Source organism: Leptosomus discolor, chromosome 16 (assembly GCF_034619465.1).
Source record: "Leptosomus discolor isolate bLepDis1 chromosome 16, bLepDis1.hap2, whole genome shotgun sequence".
Lineage (NCBI taxonomy): Eukaryota > Metazoa > Chordata > Aves > Leptosomiformes > Leptosomidae > Leptosomus > Leptosomus discolor.
The window spans coordinates 4,680,997-4,703,598 of record NC_141406.1 but is presented as its reverse complement, the minus strand read 5'-3'; the positions used below and the strand labels follow the sequence as shown (position 1 = coordinate 4,703,598).

Genomic DNA, 22,602 nt, shown 5'->3' with positions numbered 1-22,602 from the left:
CTAGAGAAACCAGTGAGGAGAAACAAGACTGGTATCAACGGCTCCAGTTCCTCTGCCTGGGATTTGCAGAGCTGTGATACAGGGCTGGGGAGAACACAAAGCCTATTTATTTGGTCAAAGTATCTTGAACATTAAACTGCCTTAAAAAAATATTTTGAGTATTTGATCCTATTTATTTTACCTACTTTGTTTGAAAGGTAACGAACTCACAGACGGAGCAACCTCTAGAAACAGGCTGTGAATTTAAACACTCGAACTTGTGACTTCTCTTACCCGAGCTCAGCATTTCCCACCCAACCCTCCCCCAGAAGGAAACCCCACCGCCGCTGCAATTCCACGTCGTTCTTGGCCGGTCACGTCCTCCTGCCCGGCGGCAGAAGCCGACGTGCCACAACGGCGCGGGGAGCAGCCGGTTTCCCGGGCTTGGCAGCGGCACCGCGGCGCCCAAACCGGAGCGGCTCTCCCGGTCCCTCAGGCCGCCGCCGCGCAAGCCCGGCCCGCCCTCCCCCGGCCCCCTGCAGCCCGGGGGAGCCCCCACTCGCCTTCCCCGCCCGCAGCAGCGGGCGAAGCCGCCGCCGTGCCCGGCCCGCGCCTCCGCTCGCAGCGGCGGCCCCGAGGAGCTCGGCGCTGCCTCGGCGCGGGTGGATTGCGGGGCGCTGCTCCTCCGGCCGCTCGGTGCGGGGAAGGACACGCCGGTTCGGGAGCCACGCTCCGCCGCCCGCGGCTCGGAGAAGGCCCCCCCCAGCCTCAAAACCCACCCGCAGCTCGCGCTCGGTTCTTCTGGCGGGGAAGGCTCCGGCTCTTTCGCCCGCTCCCACCTCCAGGCGCACCGCACCGCACCGCGGGGAGCGGCCGGGCTGCGGGCGCGGGGAGACCGCAACGAACCGGCCCACCCGCGGGGCTGGGGCTGAGCAGCGGCGCGACTCGCGGCCGGGCCCGACAACCAGCACCCCACGGCCACAGCCGCCGCCGCCGCCTCCTCCCTCCCTCCCTCCACGGCGCCTGCGCGCGACGGCGGCACGTGAGGGTGTTGTGGGCACGTGATCCCGTGCGCCGCCCGGCCCCGCCCCCGGCCCGGCCCCGCCCCCGCCGTGCGCGAGCGCGGGGACGCGGCGCGGCCTGGCCTGGCCGCCCGGTGCCCGCCGCCTCCCCGCCCCCGCCCCGCCCCTCGCCGCCGCCGCCGCCGCCTCGCCGGCCATGAGGCCCAGCCGCCGCCGGCGCCCCAGCGCGGCCCCGCGTCGCGGCTGCTGAGCCTCCGCCCTCCCCGCTACCACCATCGCCCTCTCCGCCATTCCCTCCCCGCCCGGGCGGGGACCCCCCCTTCGCTCCCCTCCCTCCTCACAGCCGCCGCCATGTTGGGCCGGGAGCCGCAGCGGGGCCGCCACTGAGCCCCGGAGCCTGCGAGGCGGAGGAGGAGGCGGAGGAGGAGGCGGAGGAGGAGCCCGGGGCCTGGCCGCCCCGCACAGCCCAGCCGGCCGGCCGCCCAGCCGCAGCCATGGCGGAGCAGACCTACTCCTGGTGAGCCGCGGGGCTGAGGCCGGGCGCCGGCGCTGCGGGCCGCGGGGGTGGGGAGGGGAGCGGCCCCGGCCGGGGCCGGGCCGGGCCGGCCGCAGGGGGTGTTCCGACCCGGCCTCCTTCCGGCCAGCTCGGGGGACGAGCGGGACCCCGCCGCGGGGATGGGGTCCCGAGCGGGGAGGGCGGCGCAGGTGCGGGGGGTGTGCGGGGAGCCGGCGCCGTGCCTCGCCTCTCGCGGCGGGACTGCCGGTTGCGGGCTGCGGTGGGGGCTGGGGCATAAAGGGAGCTGCCGGCGGAGGGGCTGTGGCCTGAGGTTTAAGCGCGGCTGAGTAGGAGGGATTAGGGGGAAGGGAGGAGGGACGTCGTGCGAGCGAGGGGATGGGGTGGTTGGGCTGTGAGGATTCCCCCCCCGCTGACAGCCGGGGAGTGGGAGAGCATTAGCGTGGTTGTCAGATCTCGCTGTCCCGGAGGTCTCCTTAGGTGAGCTGCGTCTTTCATGGCTGGAGCTGCCGTCCTCTGGGCCTGGGATAGGGACAGTACCTGCTCCCGCTTTGTGAGGCTGCAGGTAACCTCTCTGCCTAAAGGGAGGTTTATGTCAGTGTGGGCTGGCTGGTAAGTCGGTGGCATGTGTGTGTGTTTTCACCTGGTGACAATAGGCTTGCACTGTATACAGGAAATAGAATGAGGAGGAAGAGACCAGTTCCTGTGGGAAGACATGAAGTGTAACAAATGAGAGGGCATTTTTTTCTGTGTCCTGACACTGTTTCGGGCCTAGCTGGCAGTGGATCAAACAGACAGGATTCGGTTTCTTCATATAATTCTGGGGTTTTTTGCATTGTCACAGATCCCAACCAAAATATCTCAAATAATTTACGTGTTCATCCGCTCTATTGACCTGACCACTGCAGCAATTTAATTGTGATACTCTTACTGCATTTTAAATTCATTCCAGTGATACCATCCAGAGTTGTCTCTTATGTTTTTTGAAAGAAGTTATGATATTCTTGGTAAAGACGGAGTTAAGTCTCAGCTTTTGACCTTGGTGTATGCTGAATGTGGAGAAGAGATTGAATATGCAAGGAATATTCCGCTTCTGAATGGTTCTGGAAATCTTTCCCATTACTTTTTCAAAACTTGGAACTCAATGAAGATTTCTGTCCTGCCACATGTTGAGACTTTGGCAGCCCCTCCCCGCATCTTCTGCCACTTCTCTGTCACGAACCAATATACGTATTGGTCTTTTGCTTTTTAGATGTTCTTATTTTGTGTGCATGAGCTCAGTTCAGGCAGTGGTCTGCTCTGCTTTAAAACAACAGCAAAAAGACGACATCTTTGATTTAAAGGATTAACTGCGTGTTGTTACAGTAAATCAACGTTAGTTCAGATTTTGGCAGTCATAGTGTGTTTTAATTGCAGAATGAAATTATAAATTCATAAACTACTCTGGGATTTGTCAGCTTTCTTTAAATACCTAAATGAAACAAAATGTCAATTGTACATTGGTACATTATTTGGAGCTTTAGCTCCCCTGCTTTTTTGAACGAGTGTCTTCGCCATAGTAGTATTCTAATGGGAAGGTTTGTAACAGAGGCTGAGAGGAGGATTAACTCTTCTTTAGGTTATGTGTTTTAGGGGAACGAACTTGGGATTTAAGTTGTCCTTCACTGCTTGCTAGGTGGATCACAGGAACGGTAGTTCTTTCTTACAGTATTGAGGTTGTAACAGAACAAGGATATGAGGCTTCTGTCTCAAAACACTGTGATTTTGTGTCTGTATTCACTAATACATCCTCGTGTTTTTGAGGTTTCTATCACTTCACCTTTTGACCCATGACCAGCATTGTCTGGGAGCTATGGAAAGAGCAAAAATCCAGTTTCAAGAGTGAGGAGCTGTGTTCTAGAACTTCTGCCCTCTTCTCTGTGGCTGCATGTTTGGTTACTTCCACCAGCAACATTCTAGCAACAATCTTGCATTTGCTTATGTTTAATTATGGTTATGCAGCTCAGCATAAAATTGGCGAGTGCGTTAGTGCTTTTAGGAGAAACACACATGTTGTCAGCTGAGGAAGCTGGTACTTCTGTACGGAAGAGTTGTACAGAATTGTGCCCAGTAATTAGTGCAGTTGCACAGTTTGGAAGTTGGCAAATCAGTCTGTGTGCTTGCCGGCCCCGGTCCTTTTTCTGTGTTGCAAAGGCTGCTTTCTCAGAACGAGTGCTTTCCCTGTTCCTCCGTGTAGTGCCTAAGCTGCTGTGCAGAAGCCTTGTTTCACATCTGAAAACACATAATCTGACATTAAGAAAAATCCTTTCCCGTACCTCTCTTTGTATAGATGTAAATTGGTTCCTGGCCCCAGTAGTGCTTCCTTTTTGTCTGGGAGTGTAAGGCTTGATTACGCCTCTTTTAGTGCATAGCTATCAAGATGCATTGTAGAATTACTGTAGCTTCATGGGATATGATAAAGGTTTATTTTTTGTTTCATTTTTTTTTAAGTTGTCTCAGAAGTGTTAGAAAGCCCTTGAAAAAAACGCGCTTGCGAGCTCTGATTACTGGACATGAGCATTGTCAAACACTTAGCAAAAGCAGGCTTTTTTCAGTGATTGACGTATCTGTTAATGATGTTGTTTTGAAGAGAGGCGAACTAATTCTCATTTTGCTGTCTTTATTGTTTTGTAAATATAAACCGGAGATTTTAAGGTGGGTTTATATTTTAATTTTAGTTATGAAATTAAGTTGATTACAATTACTTCCTTTTAATAAGCTATAAGAAGGAGGTACTTATGCTTTTCCCCCATCCCTTTGTTAATTTTAAATACATAAGTTGTCTTTTGTCACTTTTCTTGTGAGTTATTTCTTGCAACAACCTCTTCTTTTTTTCTTCAGTAATGCCCACATCTATAACCATCTGTACTTTTATTTAGCTCTTTTTTAATGTTTTAAATAGTCTTGCTGGCCCAGTATTTCAGATGCAGGTGTGTTATCCCTGAAAGGAGGATCTGCTGAGAATTTTGTTGGTGAAACTGAGTACTGTCATCCTGGAAAAACTAATTTTAATGTGAAATGTGGGTAAGTGCTAGATGGAAATGCTCTTTCAAAGGATATGCACTTTTTTAAAAAACAGGGTGTTTGAATAAAATACTTGTCAGTAGTGAGTGGAGAAACTTTCTTTGCCAAGTACCTGCAATCATAAAGGAAGTTGTGAGCGTTGCGTATGGTACTGCTTTTACTCAAATCCACAAGCCACAGAGGAACGTGACTGCTGCATTGCAAGGTTGCTCGTGATTTTCGAGATTAAATGAGAGCTGAAATTATTTTCCTCCAAGTGGAATGGCTTGAGAGAGGAAAGAGGTGGTGGAATACCTGTCTTCCCTTAGCTTCCTGTCTGTATTCCAGCAAGGAAATGGGACTGGGTAGTGACAAAAGTTCCTCCGACAGCAGAGGAGGGAATAAATATGGGAAGAGCTGTTTGCCTATTGCCAATGTCTACGTGTGTGAGTAAGACGTTAGTAAATGCCAAGGATTTTATCTTCAGGCACCGAGCTGTTGGCAGTATTACCACAGATGAGGATGGAAGCAGCAGGACCTTTGTGAAATACTTGGTCTTTCCTTAATTTCTAGCACTTTGTGGTGAGATTTTTGCACTGGATCCTATTTGGAGGGCACAGCAGCATGTGTATCTTGTTTATCTTCAGTTAGTAGGTGTTCACTGTTTTTCAAGGCCTGATGTAACACCCCCTCCCTTTTTACTGTTGCCCAGTCTGGCAATAGAGATTGCTTTGTTCTTTTTTTTGCCCTTGGAATGCACTAAAGATTTTCACAGCTTCCTTCATATGTGAAGAGAGAAGAAGGAGATTTCTACACCAAAACCAAATATATTTTAAATTTTTCCTTTCCCAGAGTGTTGCGTAAGAGTAATATGATTGCAATGCGTGCATGTCCTGTCAGGGTGATGATTAGGAGACAGACTGGGAGGGTAAACTAAGAACAAAAAAGAAGCAGCTATATTGAGTCACTAATCTCAAAAACTCCCTCTTAAATGTTTTAATCAGTGGAATGATTCTTGTATTAGCCCTCAAACGTTTGATGAGTGAAATGGTGATATATTTAGAAACTTATCTATATGATGCAAAGGGCGTGGAAATTAAGTCTAATGATGTGTCAGAGTAATCAATAAAGCTACAGGGTTTTGGAATGAGTGTAAACGTACAATGCTGGCTTTGCTCCTGGGAGGATTCAAATCGGATGGTGTTAAAAGTCTTTCTAGATTCACAAGTCTGAGAATTTAGCATTTAACATACTACTGCCATGAATTAAAATACAGTCTCTTCCAGAATACTGAGGTAGTGCTTTTAAGTCTTGGTTGGCTGGATTAGATGTGTGTGTGGGAGGGCAGGGAGTAAGAGGAGCTGCAGCTTGTTGACAGAACTTGTCAAGTACTAGTAAAATCATTTTTTGCATTCAAGATTTTTTACTTGCTTTGCTCAGTTTAGGTTGAGAGACCTTAACTGACTAATTAAAGTGTTTTGAGGATGGGAGGCAGTTTACAACAGAAACAAAACAAGTAATTCACCTGAATTTTTGAAGTATTGCACTTTTTAGGCGGCAGATTGCAAAGCAAAATAGGTGAAATTCTATTGTGTATACTGTCTAAAATCTGTTGTGAAACATACAAACATGGAGTTTGGCCTTTAGTCTTACATTTTTCAGGAACTGAAATTACTGGCCACATAAAATTTTAACAATTGTTAGAAGCCTCCTGAGGACAAGGATGTCATTGTGTGAATGTGCATGAGTATCTGGCGTTAGAAAAGTGACTTAAACCTCAGTAAATTTAAGACTATCAGGTTTATAGTTAATAGGTTTGTCTTTCAGTACCGGTCTCACTTCACTTGTTTGTTATCCTCCCTCTAGCTTTTGCTATCTCGGACTGCATGTCGTGCAGGGAGGGACTGTCTGCGGCACTGGACTGAAAGACAAATAAGGCAAAGAGCATGGGATTAGTTGAAGTTTACAGTTACTTGAAAGTACATGTATAGAATGGCTCTGATTAACAAAGGGGAAAAAAAATTCCCACTTCAATGCAAAAGCTGTATTTACTAATATATTGATAATTCTTTAAGAAAAATTTTAAAGTCAAGAACGTAAGTCACTATTTTCTTGGTGCTGGTGTGCAGTACCTATTTTAATTAAGATTTCTGTCAGTTCTGCCTTTAGCCTTTTCAGGATATTGTGGCAGCAGAAGTTAATGGTTCTTTGCTTTTACCCTGTGATTAGAGAACTTGGCCGGGATATAGGAGATCAGTTCCATCCCCCAGGGTTTCTGACCTTGCATCTCTCACTTCCAGGGGAGTGCTCTCATCACCAAACTATGTGTTATTCAGAGGCTGAGCTTTGTGTGTCCATTTACATGTTTCACTTCATATAGAATACTGTAAATATTTGCTGGGCCAGGAAGCAGGCATGCCTTTCTGCCTTAATGATCAAAACACTAATTTGGGGTTGGTGAGGACCTGGGTGCTACTTTGTGCCTGGATAAAAAGGTACTTTGGAAGGTTGAAGGGGCTGTAGTTCAGACTTTTTCTAGAGATGAAAGTTTGGATTCCCACAAACAGAAGAAGACCTGAATATGATTTCCTGTGTCCTAGGAAGTGAGCTGTTAGGTGTGTGGATCTCCCATTATCGCTGCCTTTTCTTGTGGTTTGTCTCAGGTTTGATGAACCTGAGAGCATCTCTTTCTTCTATTGAAGGGTGCGATCCAGTGAAGTCATTGCTTATTTTGCGCACTTCGGGATTTTGGTATGAGTTAAGCAACCTGATGCTGTTGGAATTTGAGGAATTGTGTGGGGACCACCAGACAGACCAAATTAGTTGAGGGTATTAAGTTCTTCTGAGATTAGTTGTGTTTTGGTGAATACCACAGTTTTAAATACTAGTTTCAGTTGCTGAAATCTCTGTTAATAATCATTTGTCACTAAAACAGAACACCAAAAAAAAAAAAATGTACTTATGAAACCTTCCTACAAGAAATACGTGTTGTGCTTTTTAAAATGCAGAGATTTTGTTTTCCTAAAATTTGGAAGAAGAGCAGATTCTGATAATTTTTTAGTATTTCAGCTATTTTATTTCATTATTTCAGTAATGTGATGTATAAACATCTTTGCCATATGTGCCACCACCTTTATTGCCCTTTGACATTTTATGATGACTCTAAGCATTATGATATACTCTAAAAGCAAATAATTGATACAAGCCATTTCGTCAAATGGTCTTAATTTATTTCTGGTGACATTTGAGTAAAGTTTCCAGGAAGAACCAGGGCTGGAATTGGTAGAAAAAAAATCATTGTGCACATTTTCTTTTTGGTGCTGCGTTGCTTTAGTGTAACTGATTTAAGGTTAAAATTGGAAACGATTCAGCCACTTCTGTGGGCTGAGTGGAGTGAAACACAAGCTAGTGTGCTAGCTGAACTGGATCCAGGCAATCAAACTGACTTTGAAAGGTGGTGATTTAATAAGATTAATGGAGCATATGTGTCATTGCAACACTTCCTGATCCCCTTTCTCCCCCTTTAATTCTTCTAAGGATGCTAACGTTGATGATCTTTTCTCCTACGTCTTTTACAAGTGGTGTCTGTGCTTGAAGTACTCTGATCTGCCAGACCAGGGTTCTCCACTCATATGCCATCCCTGCAGAAACTCAGCTCTCAGGTTATGCTGTGTCTGTCTGTCCACTGGAACCACCATGATGACATTACCCTGGAGCTGGTTAATTGTGTAGCTGTTGTGCTGTCATCTTCATTAGTAGGTTCTGTTGCGTATTTCTTTTTAGGGCCAGGTCTAAGCCTCAGGTCCCAAATTCGCTTGGGTAGCCTCCATACCTGTATGTCATTAAGTGGCATGGTATGGACAGGGGTGTCAGAAAGTCAGAATGTTCTGCTGACGTTTTGGAAAGATACTGTGCAACTGGTAACTCATCAATTAAACCAGAACATTTTTAATATCCTACAACAACAAGGATTCAGAATAATCAATATATTGAATGAGACTATCCTTATACTTTGCTTGTGGGGACAGGGTTTGAGGATGGAGTGACTTTTTTTTCAGGATGTCAGAACAGACGTTCTTTAAACGTGTCCGGAAGTAGAGGAGAACGCACTAAGAAAATTATTCTCTATTGCACAATCTTTGCTTAAGATGCCTCACTTATTACTGAAATTGCCCATGTAGACTTTGGAGAGATACAATCATATCTTCCAGTTTATATATGGTAGCATTTTCCCTAACCAGTGGAATCTGAAAGGAAAATGAAGGTGTTTGACTCCCATTTCTTCTCTCTTTCCTTCTGAAAACAGTATTTTCTTCTGTGTCTGTCAGGTTTGGATGTTCTTCCTTTACTTCCTGTAGCTAGTTCATAGGCTTTTGACCCACAGAAGTATTTTCCCATGTAGCATGGGTATGTAGCTGAAGACTGTGAGATGGTTCTTCCCCATTTTTATGCCTTAGCTGCATTTCTGCAGGTGTCTCCACAACAGAGCTAGTTTGGGGGAAGGAGGACGAGACCCGGGGGGTTCCACCCTCTGTTCACACACACAATCTTTAACGTTAGGCATGAGTTGGCAAGCTTACCTGCAGGACTAGGCTTGAATCTAGATTATTCTTCAGTCCAGCTGCTAAAAGAAGAAAAATGTGCTATGCAGTGTGAAGTACTGGCTTTTAAAGCTGAGCACCCTCTGGTCCTCTGGTGTTATTGAGCAGTTGTACCTGGTCAGTGCTTTTCTGCTTGCTGCTTTCTGTCTCAAAAGCCCAAATTTACTTCTTCATTCCTATGGACTCTGCTGGTTTTGGACAGAGGTATCTTTAAAAAGTCCTTTTGTTCATCTGATAACTATCCAGAAGGTAACTTCTAGTAAATTTGCAATGATACATAATTTTAAATAACTTTAAAAGTCTGTCAGAAGTTTACAGAGGTCAATAGAAATGTTAGGAATTGGTAGTGTTCCACTGAATCACAGAAGTTTGGGAACTAAGCAAAGATGCCTAGACCATTTTCTTATGCCAGTAGTACAACAAATAGCAACTTGATGCTGGAATAGGAAAAGGACTGTACGGCTGGATTCGTGGTGCAGCCTAGTTTCAGGTGGTACAAAAAATCAAGCGGTCTCAGCATGTAGATTTGGTGCACTTGTCTCCACGGCAGTGATGCACAGATGGCTTTGCTGGGGGTTTCTCCACTCAGGTTAAGCTGGTAGCAAGTGTATATCCTCATGATTTACTTTAATTTCAGTGTTACTTGGATTACTAAGTCCAGTTTACTCCACTTGAGATAGCGTAGCTTGGGCAAGAAGTAGAATGTTTGAGCTCTGCGGTAGTGCGATTAGCAGGACAGAGGTGAACACAGCAGCTGAGTTATGGCTCTCTGCAGCAGTGTTAGTTCTGGTGTCTGTGGCACTTGGCAATCTGCCATCCCTTCTGTTGGATAGCTAGCTCCAATTTAAAACTTCACTTACATTTATTTGGAAACTTTTATAGTGGGTAGAAATTCAGCAATGAATTCTGAGTAAAAATTGCAATTAGGATCAACCAGCTGTTGGTCTGGGTATGTTGGACGTATGAGACCAAATTTAGCACTTTCAAGGCTACAGTTGTGATTTATCTCACTGTCATCTGTGTCAGACCCATTTGGCAAGATAAAATAGGTGTAACATAACTTGGACTTATTTAGTCAATGGGAAGTCCATTTTCTGGGTGACTGTTAGCTAAAGGTGAGGTTGGTGAAATAGCAGGAGGCAAACAGAGCTGGCTTACATGCATTTCTGTAGCCTGTGTTGCAGACTGGTGAGGTATGTTTGTGTCTTGCTTTCTAGGTTTGATGGCACAAGGTCATTCTGGTCCTTTTTAGAAGTTCAGATTGATTGTCTGTTTGCTGGAGGAAAGATTATCTGCTCTGTGAATTCTTTTCTTGAGGTGGCTGATCCTGTACCTTCAGTGGAATAGCTGCTCTGAGAAGTTATCAAAAGGGCTAAAAGCTCTCATGGGGAATATTATGATCTCTGCAGGGTTTTGAAGATGAAGAGTAGAATCTAATTAAGCTTTATGTTGAAAATAGTTTAAAGAGTTGTTTTTTTTTTTTTCTCTCAAAAAAGGAAACTTTAAAGCTAAATAGTGGAGCTGCACTTTTTTTTTTTAAAAAAAAATTCTGCTAACATGACTACTTCTAAAGCAGATGCAGCTGTAAGCAGCTACAGATGGTACAGAACAGAAAGAACCTCTTTATCATACTTAAGTGCCTTACAAGAACCCCAATGTTAGTTTTCCAGCTAGTTATCTTTCCCTTTATTTTTTTAATGTTTTTGCAGACGGAACATAAAAAAGAGCTACCTTAAAGCTAAATCAAAAGATAAAAAAAGTCTGCCGTGAACCAGAAATTCTTCTCTGAAGGGTGCTTTACTGGAAGAGTTTCATAAGATTCCCAAAGCACCCTCTCTAAAGAATGTTCCTACCTTTGGTTGTTGTCACAAACAAATGCTTTTAGATATTTGGGCTAGGATTTGTTGAAAACAGGCTCCGTCTGTTCTTCTGCTGCCTCTTTTTTCCACCTGGAACCGAAACTGCTGACACTCAAGTGTCAGCCTTAAGCCTGACATTCAAGTGCGTTAATGTATCGTGCTTTTGTTGCGTGCAGGCCGTAAGGCAGAGATCAGGCCCTGTCCGGTCTGTCACAGGATGTCAGCTCTCATGCATGGGGTGTGTTTATCTTTCTGTCTTGCTACAGACCCGGCATGATGAAAGCTACTTAAGTCTGGCTAGACAGCCTGGCTGCTCTATGGCTTTGACTCATACAGCAATGTACTTTGAACATTGTCACTGAAGAGTCATAGTTTGGTGCTGATGGTGTTAACTCATTCTTTTATGGAATTTTTACAAAATTTTTCCCAGGCATGTCATGATAAAGTATGTATCATAATCCTGTACTGTGTGGGTAAGTCAATTCATCGATAGCGCTCGGAGCTGCTCTTTCTGTAGAACAACATCATATTGATCGATTTGACTTTGGTTTTGGCTTGTTGATGTAAGGCCTGATTGTTAAACACTTTGGTAAAACTATTAGTCGTTAGTTTTACTTTTTGGTCTGACATCTGAATACATTGCTAAAAAGAGTTTGGATTTCCAAGCACATAATCAAGTGTCAGAGGTACAAGATGTGGTTTTGTTTTGTTTTGTTTTTTCAGTCAATAGGAGAGTCAATATAGATGAGATAACATCCTCTTTTCTGACTTTAGTGATACAATAAACAACCTTTTTTTCTGATTAGAAAGCCTGCTATATTTTGATATCTTTTAAAAAAATACTAGAGAGATCCAAGGTATTCTGCATATTTGTAACTTAAGTATGGGAATTGCTGTGAAAATTAAACCTCAAAATAAGAAAAAATACTTTTTGTACTGCGATGGAAAGATGCATTTTGTCTAGGAAGCAATGCAGAATTCAGATCAATGTCCTCCATACCTGAGATGACTTCATAGTGTCTTTGTACATGGAGTCTTAGGTGAGTGTTCTTCCATCAGTTTGGTCAGCTGCATTTTTTAATCTACATAAACTACAAAGTGATGATCCCTAGTTGTTAGAAAAGATAGAGACCCTGGGGTGTCTGCTAGGGTATCTTCCTGGGACCTGTTCTGGGATTTAATTTAATTAGTTCTTCCCAGTAGTGCATGCATATGTACATGTTAAGCTTTTCTGTAGCACTCATTGCCAAAACACCTGTATCTCACAGATAAACCAGTTATATGGTTCTAGTACAAGTATTCTTGCACTTTCTTGGTCTCTGAACCACTGATGAGCCTCAGTTGTTGCATTTCCTTTAGGAGGAGGCAGTGACTTACCAAAAAGGTGGGATTTGCAGCATGTTCTGCTACTAGAGTTCTGATCTGTGTGATCAGCTTTACCACTTACAGAAAGAAACCTTATGAATGTGAATGAACACCTCTTCTGTTAGGTCTCGATTCCAGATACTTAGAACAAGGTTAGTGGAAGAATATCTGTACTGCTGGATCTAGATGTGTTGACAGCTACAAAATCCAGAACTGGGCACAGACTTTATGGTGGTCTGGGGCAGTTTGCTCTCTTGGAGTGAAGCTTTGATGAGAACCTTGGGATGCCCATGCAAGATGAGGAGCAGGGCTAGAGTGAGAGCCTGGTAATAAAGGATGGAGCTGGCCACAAGATGAAGAAGTTAAGCAGGAATATGCACAGAATATTTTTAGGTAATACATTGAGAGCGAGTTAGGCCACTCAAGGACTCTCCAGTACAACGTATGTGTCTTGAGTGAAACTGTGTACATAGAAGAGGATCAACTTCATCTTCTGGTTTTGGCTTCTGGATGAGATCAAATACAGCATTGAGTAGTGGTATTCCTTTGTGTGCTTGTTTGGAAACCTGCTGTGCTTTTTCTGTGTGGTGTTCTCAGTGTTGCTTCAGATGGAGATACTTACTTTGGTCTGAATTTTTTTTGTTTAACCTGTTACCTGCCTCTCGGTATCCCATAAGAAGTTAGATTACACATTTGTTAAGATTTATTGTCTTAAATAGTTGATTATTCTTTTTGCTCAGTGTGTTGTTTCCTGTCCAAGCAAAGCTGCCAAAATGATCACGTATTTGTTTTACAGTACTTTACAATAAGATTTTCAATGTGAAGGTGTTTATTAGGTCCTCACGAGGCAAAATGGCTTGTTCTGTCTCTAGTGCTTGATTCTTCGTGCTTTTCAGCTGAGGGCTGCTTGGTTAGCTCTCGGTGTAGCAAACTGAGCAGTCGCTTCAGTTCACACAACGAAGACACCTTGGCAGGCTTCTGACCACTGTGGCTGTGCAAAATCTGCACTTGCCTGAACGGGCGGAAGGACAGTCTGCGCCCAGCAGTGTTGCTGCGAGGCTCTGCCCTTCGCACTGAGATTTCTCTTGCAGAATACTGCAAGCTGACAGACGTACAGGTATTTCCCTGCATACTCCGAGAGTCCTCCCTTTCTGCCACATAATTAATCTGTTTTCTTTTGTCATTGCCCTTTTTTAACTGCTTGCTGGCACCACGACAGCCATAATATTCTGCGTGTGATTGAATGTTGATAAATGTGGCCGGGAAGATGCACCTTGGCTCAGTTGCGCATTAGATGCACTGAGCCCTGGATCTTCAGCCGATGTCTGATGCACAGGTAATATGACTGTAAGAGGAGGAAGGTGAGGTTGAGCTATTAGTCGTTTAGAGTATTTATCTTGAACAACCTGATTCAGAAAAAGGCTGTTTCTGGACTCGGGTGACTGATAGTGTCTGGGATGAGGCTGAATTGCATTACTAGAAGACAGGCTGTGTTTTCTTATGTTAAGGACTCAATTGTCTGGAACCTTGTTCAAATAACTTATTGCTTCAGTTCTGGAAAACACGGTTATAGTTTCATTTCATTATGGTAAAGCATGAAAATTTGTTATCCCTTGTTACTATAGTAGTCTTGAATTTACTGTTTATAGTTCAACTATTGGAGGTTTTTTGTGATGGAATTTTTCCATGCCATTAGGAAACTTGCTGTTGAATTTCCTGTATGTTGGTACTGCATAGGAAATGGATAGCTCTGCGTGAACAGGGTTCCAGAACTCCATGGCAATTTATTAATAGGATCTAGATGACTAATTTGGAAAGGCTGCAGTGGCATAGTCTTTCAAAATTGAGATCTGTTTGTTGAAGTGAGTTAACAGAATCGCCTGACCCCTTCGGACACTGAACAATGCCCCCAATCATCTGAAGAGATCCAAGTTATCCTCCACTTCTCGGGCTTATTAATTCTTTTGCTGGCAATTTGTGCAAGAGAGAGGAACAAAGGGAGTAATTTAAAAATAGTTGTAGGAATGATGTGAATTCGTGATTCTTAGAAAGTATGGTGCCTTATCAGGAGTGATGTACCGTATTTTTTCCATGCAGGATATTCAACACTGTAAAATCAAGCAAGTATTTAGATTTCTTAAGGTTGTGGACACGTAAGGACAGTGACTGTGCAAAATGCCCAACTAATAGAAATTTATAGTGCTCTTATTTTGGAAACAAAGCTTGCTTTGAGTAGTATATGTTTTGTAACTAGAAGTGTCTTGGGTTTATAATATGTTGAGATATTTTTTTAGAAATCAATGCTCAGTGGATGTTTTCTTGATAATGGAGGGGCTCCTTAGTTAAATTTTTTGCATGTTTGTAACTAAGCTTTTTCTTGCTTGCTTTCTTGCTTGCTTGCTTGCTTGCTTTCTTGCTTGCTTGCTTTTTAAATCTTATGTTACTAATTTTAAAGATACGCCATGCCCCCGTTTCTGATACAAGGCAAAGGGAGAACATAAGACCAAATGATAATAAAAATGCTGCACAACTCTAATGCCATTTGCCATTTTCATCACAAAAGTAATATTTTCAAATCTTTTTATTATGGTATAAATGGACAAGGAATGTACCAGAACTTGCTTTTGTTTTTCAGTTAGGGAAGTGACTGACCTGTGTTGGGTTCCTCTCTTCCCAAGAGGAAAGGTGACATGAATGTGAAGGTGTGCTGGGGAAGGTTCAAGGAACGTGTTGTATTTCTGCTGCCATGTGATTAGCGGTGTAGTTCGTGATTCCTCTTAGGGTGTTGCTCTGTTTTAGAGTGGCTACAAAACCTCCTTGCTGCCTAGCCAAGCTATGCTTTCTCTACTGGAAAGTTACAAAAACTCTCTTGAGTAGAAAATGTGAAGAGAGTTGCTGAGAAACCGTTTATGTAACTGTGTTGGTTGGATTTAAGATCCATGTTGTTGTTTTCATGACACTACGAGAGAATTGGAAGTCCGTGATCTCAGCAGAGTTTAATGGCAAGGTAATCAGTTATCTGCTTTGCTTATTAACAAGCCATTGTGTTCTGTACCAAGTGTAAGTTTCACACTAAGACATACTCCATCTCTGTATTCAACATGGGAGTTATGAGCCCGTGTGTGCTTCTGAATCTAGATCTTCTGTACAGTTTGGGGTGTAGCCATTAGTCCGGCATTTTGTCTAAATAGCAGCTTTGCATTGTATATGCTGGAGTTGAAAATATTTCTGTTGTATCACTTCTTGGACTTGTTACTGTACAGTGCTTGTCTCTTAGAAAATACAAGCAGTGCTACAGATCATTAGTATTAGCAAAAAAACCCCAATATTAACTGTGAAAGGACTCTCTCTTTAAAAAGAAATTCCATGTAACTAGGCATTAAACTTGTCTGTATGGGCAGTTAGCTCGGGGCAATTCCGTGATGCCTTTTCTGGCTTATTTGCTTATTCTGACACTTCAGATTGTTTGGTTTATTTGCTAATTATAAAGAGAAATATTTCTGTTGTTCTAGAACATCCTCTGTTTTAAGATGCCAGAAACTAGAGCTGCCTTTTGTAGTGTCACTCAACTGTTCTGGAGAAAGAATGATTGACTCTGGAAGCACTAAACTTTTTATTTTAAATTAAATAACCTGTGTACACAAACTTTAGGAAGAGCTTCTGTACTTTGGGGCATTCACTTGGACTGTGGGTTTGTTGGTTGGGGTTTTTTTTGTTTGTTTTAGGAATCTGTAATTGTTTAGCTTCTTGAAAGAAAATAATTTCTGTTAAATGGCTTGTACTATGGCATTGGAAGTCTGTAATGAAATGCTACAGACACTACTGTTTTGCTACAACCTGCCTGTGACAATTGTCTGAACATTAAGTTAGGTAACTGTCAAGGATGTGCTGGGACATTTCCAGGCTCAGTTGCTTACATTTCTCATAGCCTACCATGAGGAGCATCATAGCATTCGTATGGCTGTGTTGTGTTTTGTAAAGGCATTTTCCAGTTGTGCAGTAGTCTGGGCTTGGACGCGGTAGATATGTTTATGTTTTTGTTTGTCTTTTGCTAATGATGTCTCAGGTGGTGTATCTCTAGTCAATGTCTTCCGTTTTGAACTTTCAGGGAAATCATCATTCTGTGCTTTGATTATTTCCCTATTATCACAGCAAATCATTGATGCTTCTAATTAAGATACTGTTAGAATTGCACAGAAAGGTGGGAAGGGAAAGAATACAGCCTGCTTATGCTCACAATTTATCTGTCTTACAAATGTATAGAACAGTTATTGCTAAGGTAGCTCAGAGTTTACAAACGAAAATATATAACCTTCTGGTTCATGGTATCTTATCTACTGAAGGTAGAAGGGAAGAGCCACATATTTTGAAGAGCCTTGTTTTGGCTGGTGCACATGGAGGGGTGTGGTTAGGGGAAACATTGTGCCCTGAGCTAGATTTGTGTTCCTCTAGAGAGAAACACATTCAGAGAGACCCCTCTCTTTAGTGCTCGATTCTGTCTTGTCTGAATTGTGGCGGATAACTTGTATACTCTGTCCTGTCTTCAGAAAAAATTATTAGTAGTTCTTGTTTAATACAAAAAGATTAAAATTGTCAACATTGCCGATGACATTAGAGTGAAATACAGCTCTGTTGTAGTTCATACTGCACCGTGTCTCTAACTGGGTAGTGCTGCCATTGCACACCTACTGCAGGAGAAAATGAGATGCCTAATGTTAAAAGAGAAAGTGCTTTTCTAGTCTTTCTTCTTAATAAAAAATACAGTGTGATTAGATATTTATCCTCCTTCATTCCTAGGAGCGTGGACACTATGGTTCATACTTTCTGTTTTATGAAACAAGATTTCATATAGATGGTTACGTTTCTGGAATCTGTCATTCTCCCCCTAAAAGGAATTGATAAGCAAATTTGCTTTCTAAAACATGAAAGAAGCCTAGAGCAAACTCTTTGTCATCACATTCCTGGTCAAATCCAGCATTTGCTTTCCACAGAGTTCCTAATATTTAGTAATGTCTGTGGTTTCCCACAGGGTTGCTTAGGTGAACATAGTAAGTGAGCACTGGTGAAAGAGAAAAGGATGAAGACTGGCTTCATCATGAGATAAACTGGGTGAAAACTATTTTGGATTTGATACGTTTTGTATGTAGTTCTCCAAAATCATACTAGTGTCAATCGATATGTTTCGTACCTTCACAGTAAGTTACTCATCAGAGAAAGGAAATATCAACTATTGAAGAAAGTTTATGTGGATTAATTGAATTCTTACTCATATATGCTTCAGAAAGTATGGGGTGATTATTCACATCATCTTAATTTTAAACTCCAAGTTTAGGACTGCATAAATACCTGAACATAACGGAGAGACCAGAGGATAATTGCAAACCCTCGACAGAAGCGTGGCTCTCTCCGCTGACTGCATAGGGACCATGGTCTTGTAAATTAAGCGCTTTGGATGCCCTAGGTAGGAGGACTCGAATAACCTGGGTATCCATTTGCTACGTCACCATTTGATTGAACATCTCAAACAGATTTGTAGAGACCACGACAGCTGAAAAAAAAGGAAAGTGTTCCCATTCGCCTGGTGAGGTGTCAGCAAGTGCTAGCTGCTGTCTGAAAACTTCGCTCTGACTTGCACAAGTGCAATCTCCTCAGCATCTCCTGCAGTGTCACAAATAAACGTGAGCCCTTGCCATAAGATGTGTGCTGTGGGCATGGCTCTGAATGTGTTTAGTATTTTTAGAACTAGTTTGGGGCTGAAAATGTGCTTTTGAAGAGTTGTACTTCCAAGAGTGTTACAGTAATATCTGGAGAGACTAGACGAAAATGTTTGGACAAACCAGTGTTAACTCCTGAATAAAGCAAAGCTCTCTTCAGTTTTTCATCCACAAGTCACATCTGTTGCTTTTTCGTCACTTTTTTGCACTTTCTCATATTAAGATGTTGCCCAGCTTTGTTCCTTTTACATAATTATTTGCCTTTTCTTGCATTTTGGATACCTTGATTTAGAACTCTCTTGAAATTAAAATACAGGAGATGAAACAGGCAGGGAAAATGTCTTCACACTTTGGTGTGGTTTTAATTTTAAACTGCTTAATCCTGCGCTTTGCTTCCTGTGAAGTGTTAGAGCAGCCTTATCATCAGCCTCTGCTAGTTCCCAGAGTGGTAGACAGAGAAGCCTAAAGGGAAAGTCTTTTGTGTGTGTGTGTGTGTGTTTCTCTCCAGATATAGTGACATGGGACTTCAGCTGTGGCTTGTGCCGGTCCTTGGGGAAGCTCCTCTAGCCACGCTTTAGTCCGTCCCTGGCACAGCATCGTTCTTGCCTTCATTTGCTGGGCTTGACAAAAATCTGGTCTGGACAATCCATGATCTCTGATGTAAGTCTCAAGCAGTCACTGGGATCTTCGCTGTTGGGATATGGGGAAGAATAATACTTAGTAGAGGTAAATTCCAAAGCCCCGTCCTGTTTCTCATCCAGAGGCTTTTGATACTTTCACACACCAGCAGCTGTGCAAAAATGGCAGTTAAATGGCTGCAGAGTAGGTATTAGTACTTGTATGTAGACTGAAATCACACTTTTCAGAGTGTTGTGGTGGTTTTTTTCTAGCTTGGAATGAATTTGAGCAAAGCTGATTTTTTGTTATTTTTTTTTCTTAATAATTTAACACACAGAGCATGAATTTGTTTCAGCTACAAGTTACTTGTAAACTTCAGATATTAAAATTACCTTTGGAACGTCCTGAAGCAGCAACACAGTCCTTGGTCTGCACTCTGTGTCTTTGTTTTTGTAAACTTTTGGAGTTGATGTCTGTGAATGAAATGTACATAATTTACTTTTCTGTCTGTGATTGTAGTATTTGATTCGAAACTTTATGCATGGCTGATGAAAGTTAATCACTTACACATTGATTAAGATAATTTTCTCTTTTTGTATTTCAAAAACACAAGATGCAGTTGCTCATGCATGAAATCTTGACTTAAAAAGTCCCCCAAACACAAGCAGTAATGAAATAGTGTTTTAAAAACAGCTTAAAATTTATGGTAGCTGCATCTTCACTGTGCTTTTCTTCTTATGCAAAAGGGATTTTCAAATAAAATATTAAGGATGATTAAGTGATATTTTTTAAATTATCGGCTTTAGGCATCAGTCTGTACATTCAAATCTGAATAATGCTGTGAAAGTGAAATAGCATTTTAATATTGTTATGCGCTCAAAACAACGTATAGTTTTTAGTTACAGGAATCAAAGCAAAGTGACAAATGTGAATTATATCTAAATTAGTAGATGGCTTATGTGTGCTACTTAAACTAACAATCAACAAAAAATGCTAATATGTTTGAGTCAGCTTTGTCATCTTGTGATACTGTGTTTTTCTGAGTTTAACTGTTGGAGTTGAGTGTATCTTCTAGTTCTGATGTGAGTGCTTTTGCCTGTAGGGTGCTCTGGGATTAAAAGAGCATTCCAAGGGTGAGCTTGGTTATTTTTGGGAAGGTTAAACATCTGGATGTTCACTACAAAACTTTTTCCAGGAAAGCATTTTATTCCTGATCAAGAAATACCAGCAGAAATATAAATGCAGCACAACAGCATGTAATCTCTGGCTTCCTAGGGTACTCCAGAATCCCAGGGGACTCTTATTTTCAGACTGGTCTGTTGCTTGAAGTAACTCTGAGGATTACAGAAGGATATTGGGAGGATTTACCTATGTAGTATTTTTGTAGGTGCCTTTGAGACATGGGAATCCAGAACAGGATGAAACCGAGCAGAGGTGCCAAATTAGAAAGGGAGGAATGGTTATGGGAGACATAAGAAATACATTTGTAATGTTTCCAGGACTCTGGGTGTTTGCATTCTGGCTGAAAAAAAAAGTGGATTTTTGATTGAGATGGGCTGATTAGTAGAAAATTGTTCTCTATCAGTGTTAGACAGTTTTCTGGATTCAGAAAAATATAAAAATATTACAGGTACAATATAGGATTTGGGGAAGAAAACTTAGGTTGTATATGAAGGTTTTAAGATGTTCCCATATACACTGTCTGTGTATGGGGAAAAAACCTCAAGAAAGATGTGAAAGTTAAATGGATTAACTGAATTAACTTTGTAGAGAGCTAGACTTCTGTTTTGCATGACCTGTCTTACACCCTTGATTGTACAGAATACTGCTTTAAAAACGTATCCTGGGTGCCTAACTTGAAACTTGAACGGCTAGAAGAAAAGTTTTATGCCAATATACTAATGTGTTTTGAAATTCCAGTTTTCAGCAATATTGATCGCTTAAAAAATTGCATTTGCAGCTGAGGGGCATTTTTTTCTCCCTTATCAGTTTCCAGGTGCTGCTTAGAGAACTGTAACATTCCCTTTTCATTTTCTTCATACATTTTGAGTATCTTTAGCTCTACACTACTTCTCTTTTTTTTCCTCAAGCAGGAGAACTTAAGATTTTCAAAGTTTTGTTAGTTACTATACTGATTTTCTAATATTGTTGATATGATGGTAAATATATTTGTGGTGAGAGGCAATTTTTTTACTAACTGATATGTAGGTGTTTTATGTACTCTTGAGGATTTCAAAACCTCTCGTGTTTATTTATTGAAAAGCTTATGTCTCTCCAGTTGTATATTAGCTGATCTAATAAGAGATTGCTCACCTCCACAAATACTATTTGATTTTACCTGTATGCATTACGATAGCATGAGACTGTTGCTGAGTTGAAAAGGCTGTTTTGTTTATTCGAAATGCTTAAACCTGGTCATTCACTTTAATTTGTGTTTTGTTATTTACTACATATATTACATGAAAATATGAATCAAAATAGATGCTGAAGGATCAGCATTTAGGCTTCCAGCACATAAAATTTCCTGGAAAGTGGAGTCCTCTGCTATAGCATCAGCAGCATGTCTTCAAAACCACATAGTGTTTGTTTTATAGTAGCTCCTAGATGCCAGGCATATATTAAGTCATTCTGAGCCTGCTGGTACATGGACATCCCTACCAAGCCCAGTGGTTCTGTATTTTTCCTACAGGTATTGAGCTATTATTTCCCTAATCCTTAGGGAAACTATTTCGAGATGTAAAAATTAGAGACTATTGTTTCAGTGGGCTTCAGGGTTCATACAGAAGTATCAGTTTGCACTTTGCAGAGCAGTGCTATTAAAGATGGGGAAAACCAGGAGTTAACCTGACTTGTATTTATGAGTTTTCCTTTCTGTCCATGTGGTTGGAAGTGTCATGACTTTTAGTAACACTTGAAAAATCTGATGTGGCTGCTTCTGGCAGTGCTGGACTGGATTTCTGTCTGGGTTAGAGTTCTGTTGTTGAAGATTTAATCTGACTCTGCTGTAACATTTGATGAATACCTAAGGAAAAACGTTTTTTTTTTTTACAAGTGGATCGCTGCTCTCATGTGTTTCCAGTTTGTCTAGCATACGTCGTCCATTAAATGAGTACATTGAATTAATGAAATAAAACAAATGTTACACTAAGAGGAGGATGTGAACAGAAGTTACCATCTTTTTGGTTTCATTTGGGATTTCTAGTGGCTTTTGAACCTAGTTACCCCTGGGCTTGCAGAAATACTACAGACTCACCCTCTGTGTTGTCTGACACTGGATTTGGTGTGTACATTTCAATTCTGTGTTGTAGAAGAATGGGACATAATGAAATGACAGTATCTCTCTGATAAAGCTAGTTAAATTTTCAAGTGGGTATGATTTGATACTGTTCAGATATAAATTTCACTTGGTCCTGTACATGAAGCCTCATATACTTCAGTTTGTCCGAAAGGTTTACGCGGTGCAATATTGAAGGCATGACGGCTGCTGTTAGGAAAGTTTGCTGTTAACAAGCAGGGCGATGTTCAGAGGCTCGGCATGTGAGATGCCTCTAATAATCTGTCTGAACATTATCGTTTCATTAAACCTCTACTACTTAGAATAAGTGAGTACAAAAGAGCAGTAGGACATGTTCCCCTTCTTTTTCTTGTTTCTCGGGACTGAAAAGAGCATATTGGATAATATGTTTGGAGCAGGTCTGTTTGTTGTGTTGTTTGGGTTTTGGTGTCGTTGCACCCCCACCCCCCTCGAAAGCACAATGCATGAAAGTGGAAGAATTGCCATCTCTTGTGTTGTCACTAGTGTTCGAGTGACTATGGAGATGTTGATCTGAAAATGAACTTTGATTTGAGGGGTCAAAAATTGTTCAGCTGGATCAGTTTACTGTTTGG

General features: G+C 42.1%; 1 protein-coding gene across 1 annotated transcript in view; it reads left to right on the top strand.

The window, feature by feature from the left end:
• The first annotated feature begins 1,486 nt into the window (after nucleotides 1–1,486).
• SPPL3 (signal peptide peptidase like 3) overlaps nucleotides 1,487–22,602 on the top strand; it is a 59,452-nt gene continuing 38,336 nt past the window's right edge. Inside the window, exon 1 of the mRNA XM_086474147.1 lies at nucleotides 1,487–1,518. Coding sequence (XP_086330273.1) covers nucleotides 1,496–1,518 — 23 coding nt within the window. The 5' untranslated portion in view covers nucleotides 1,487–1,495. The remainder of the gene's footprint in view (nucleotides 1,519–22,602) is intronic.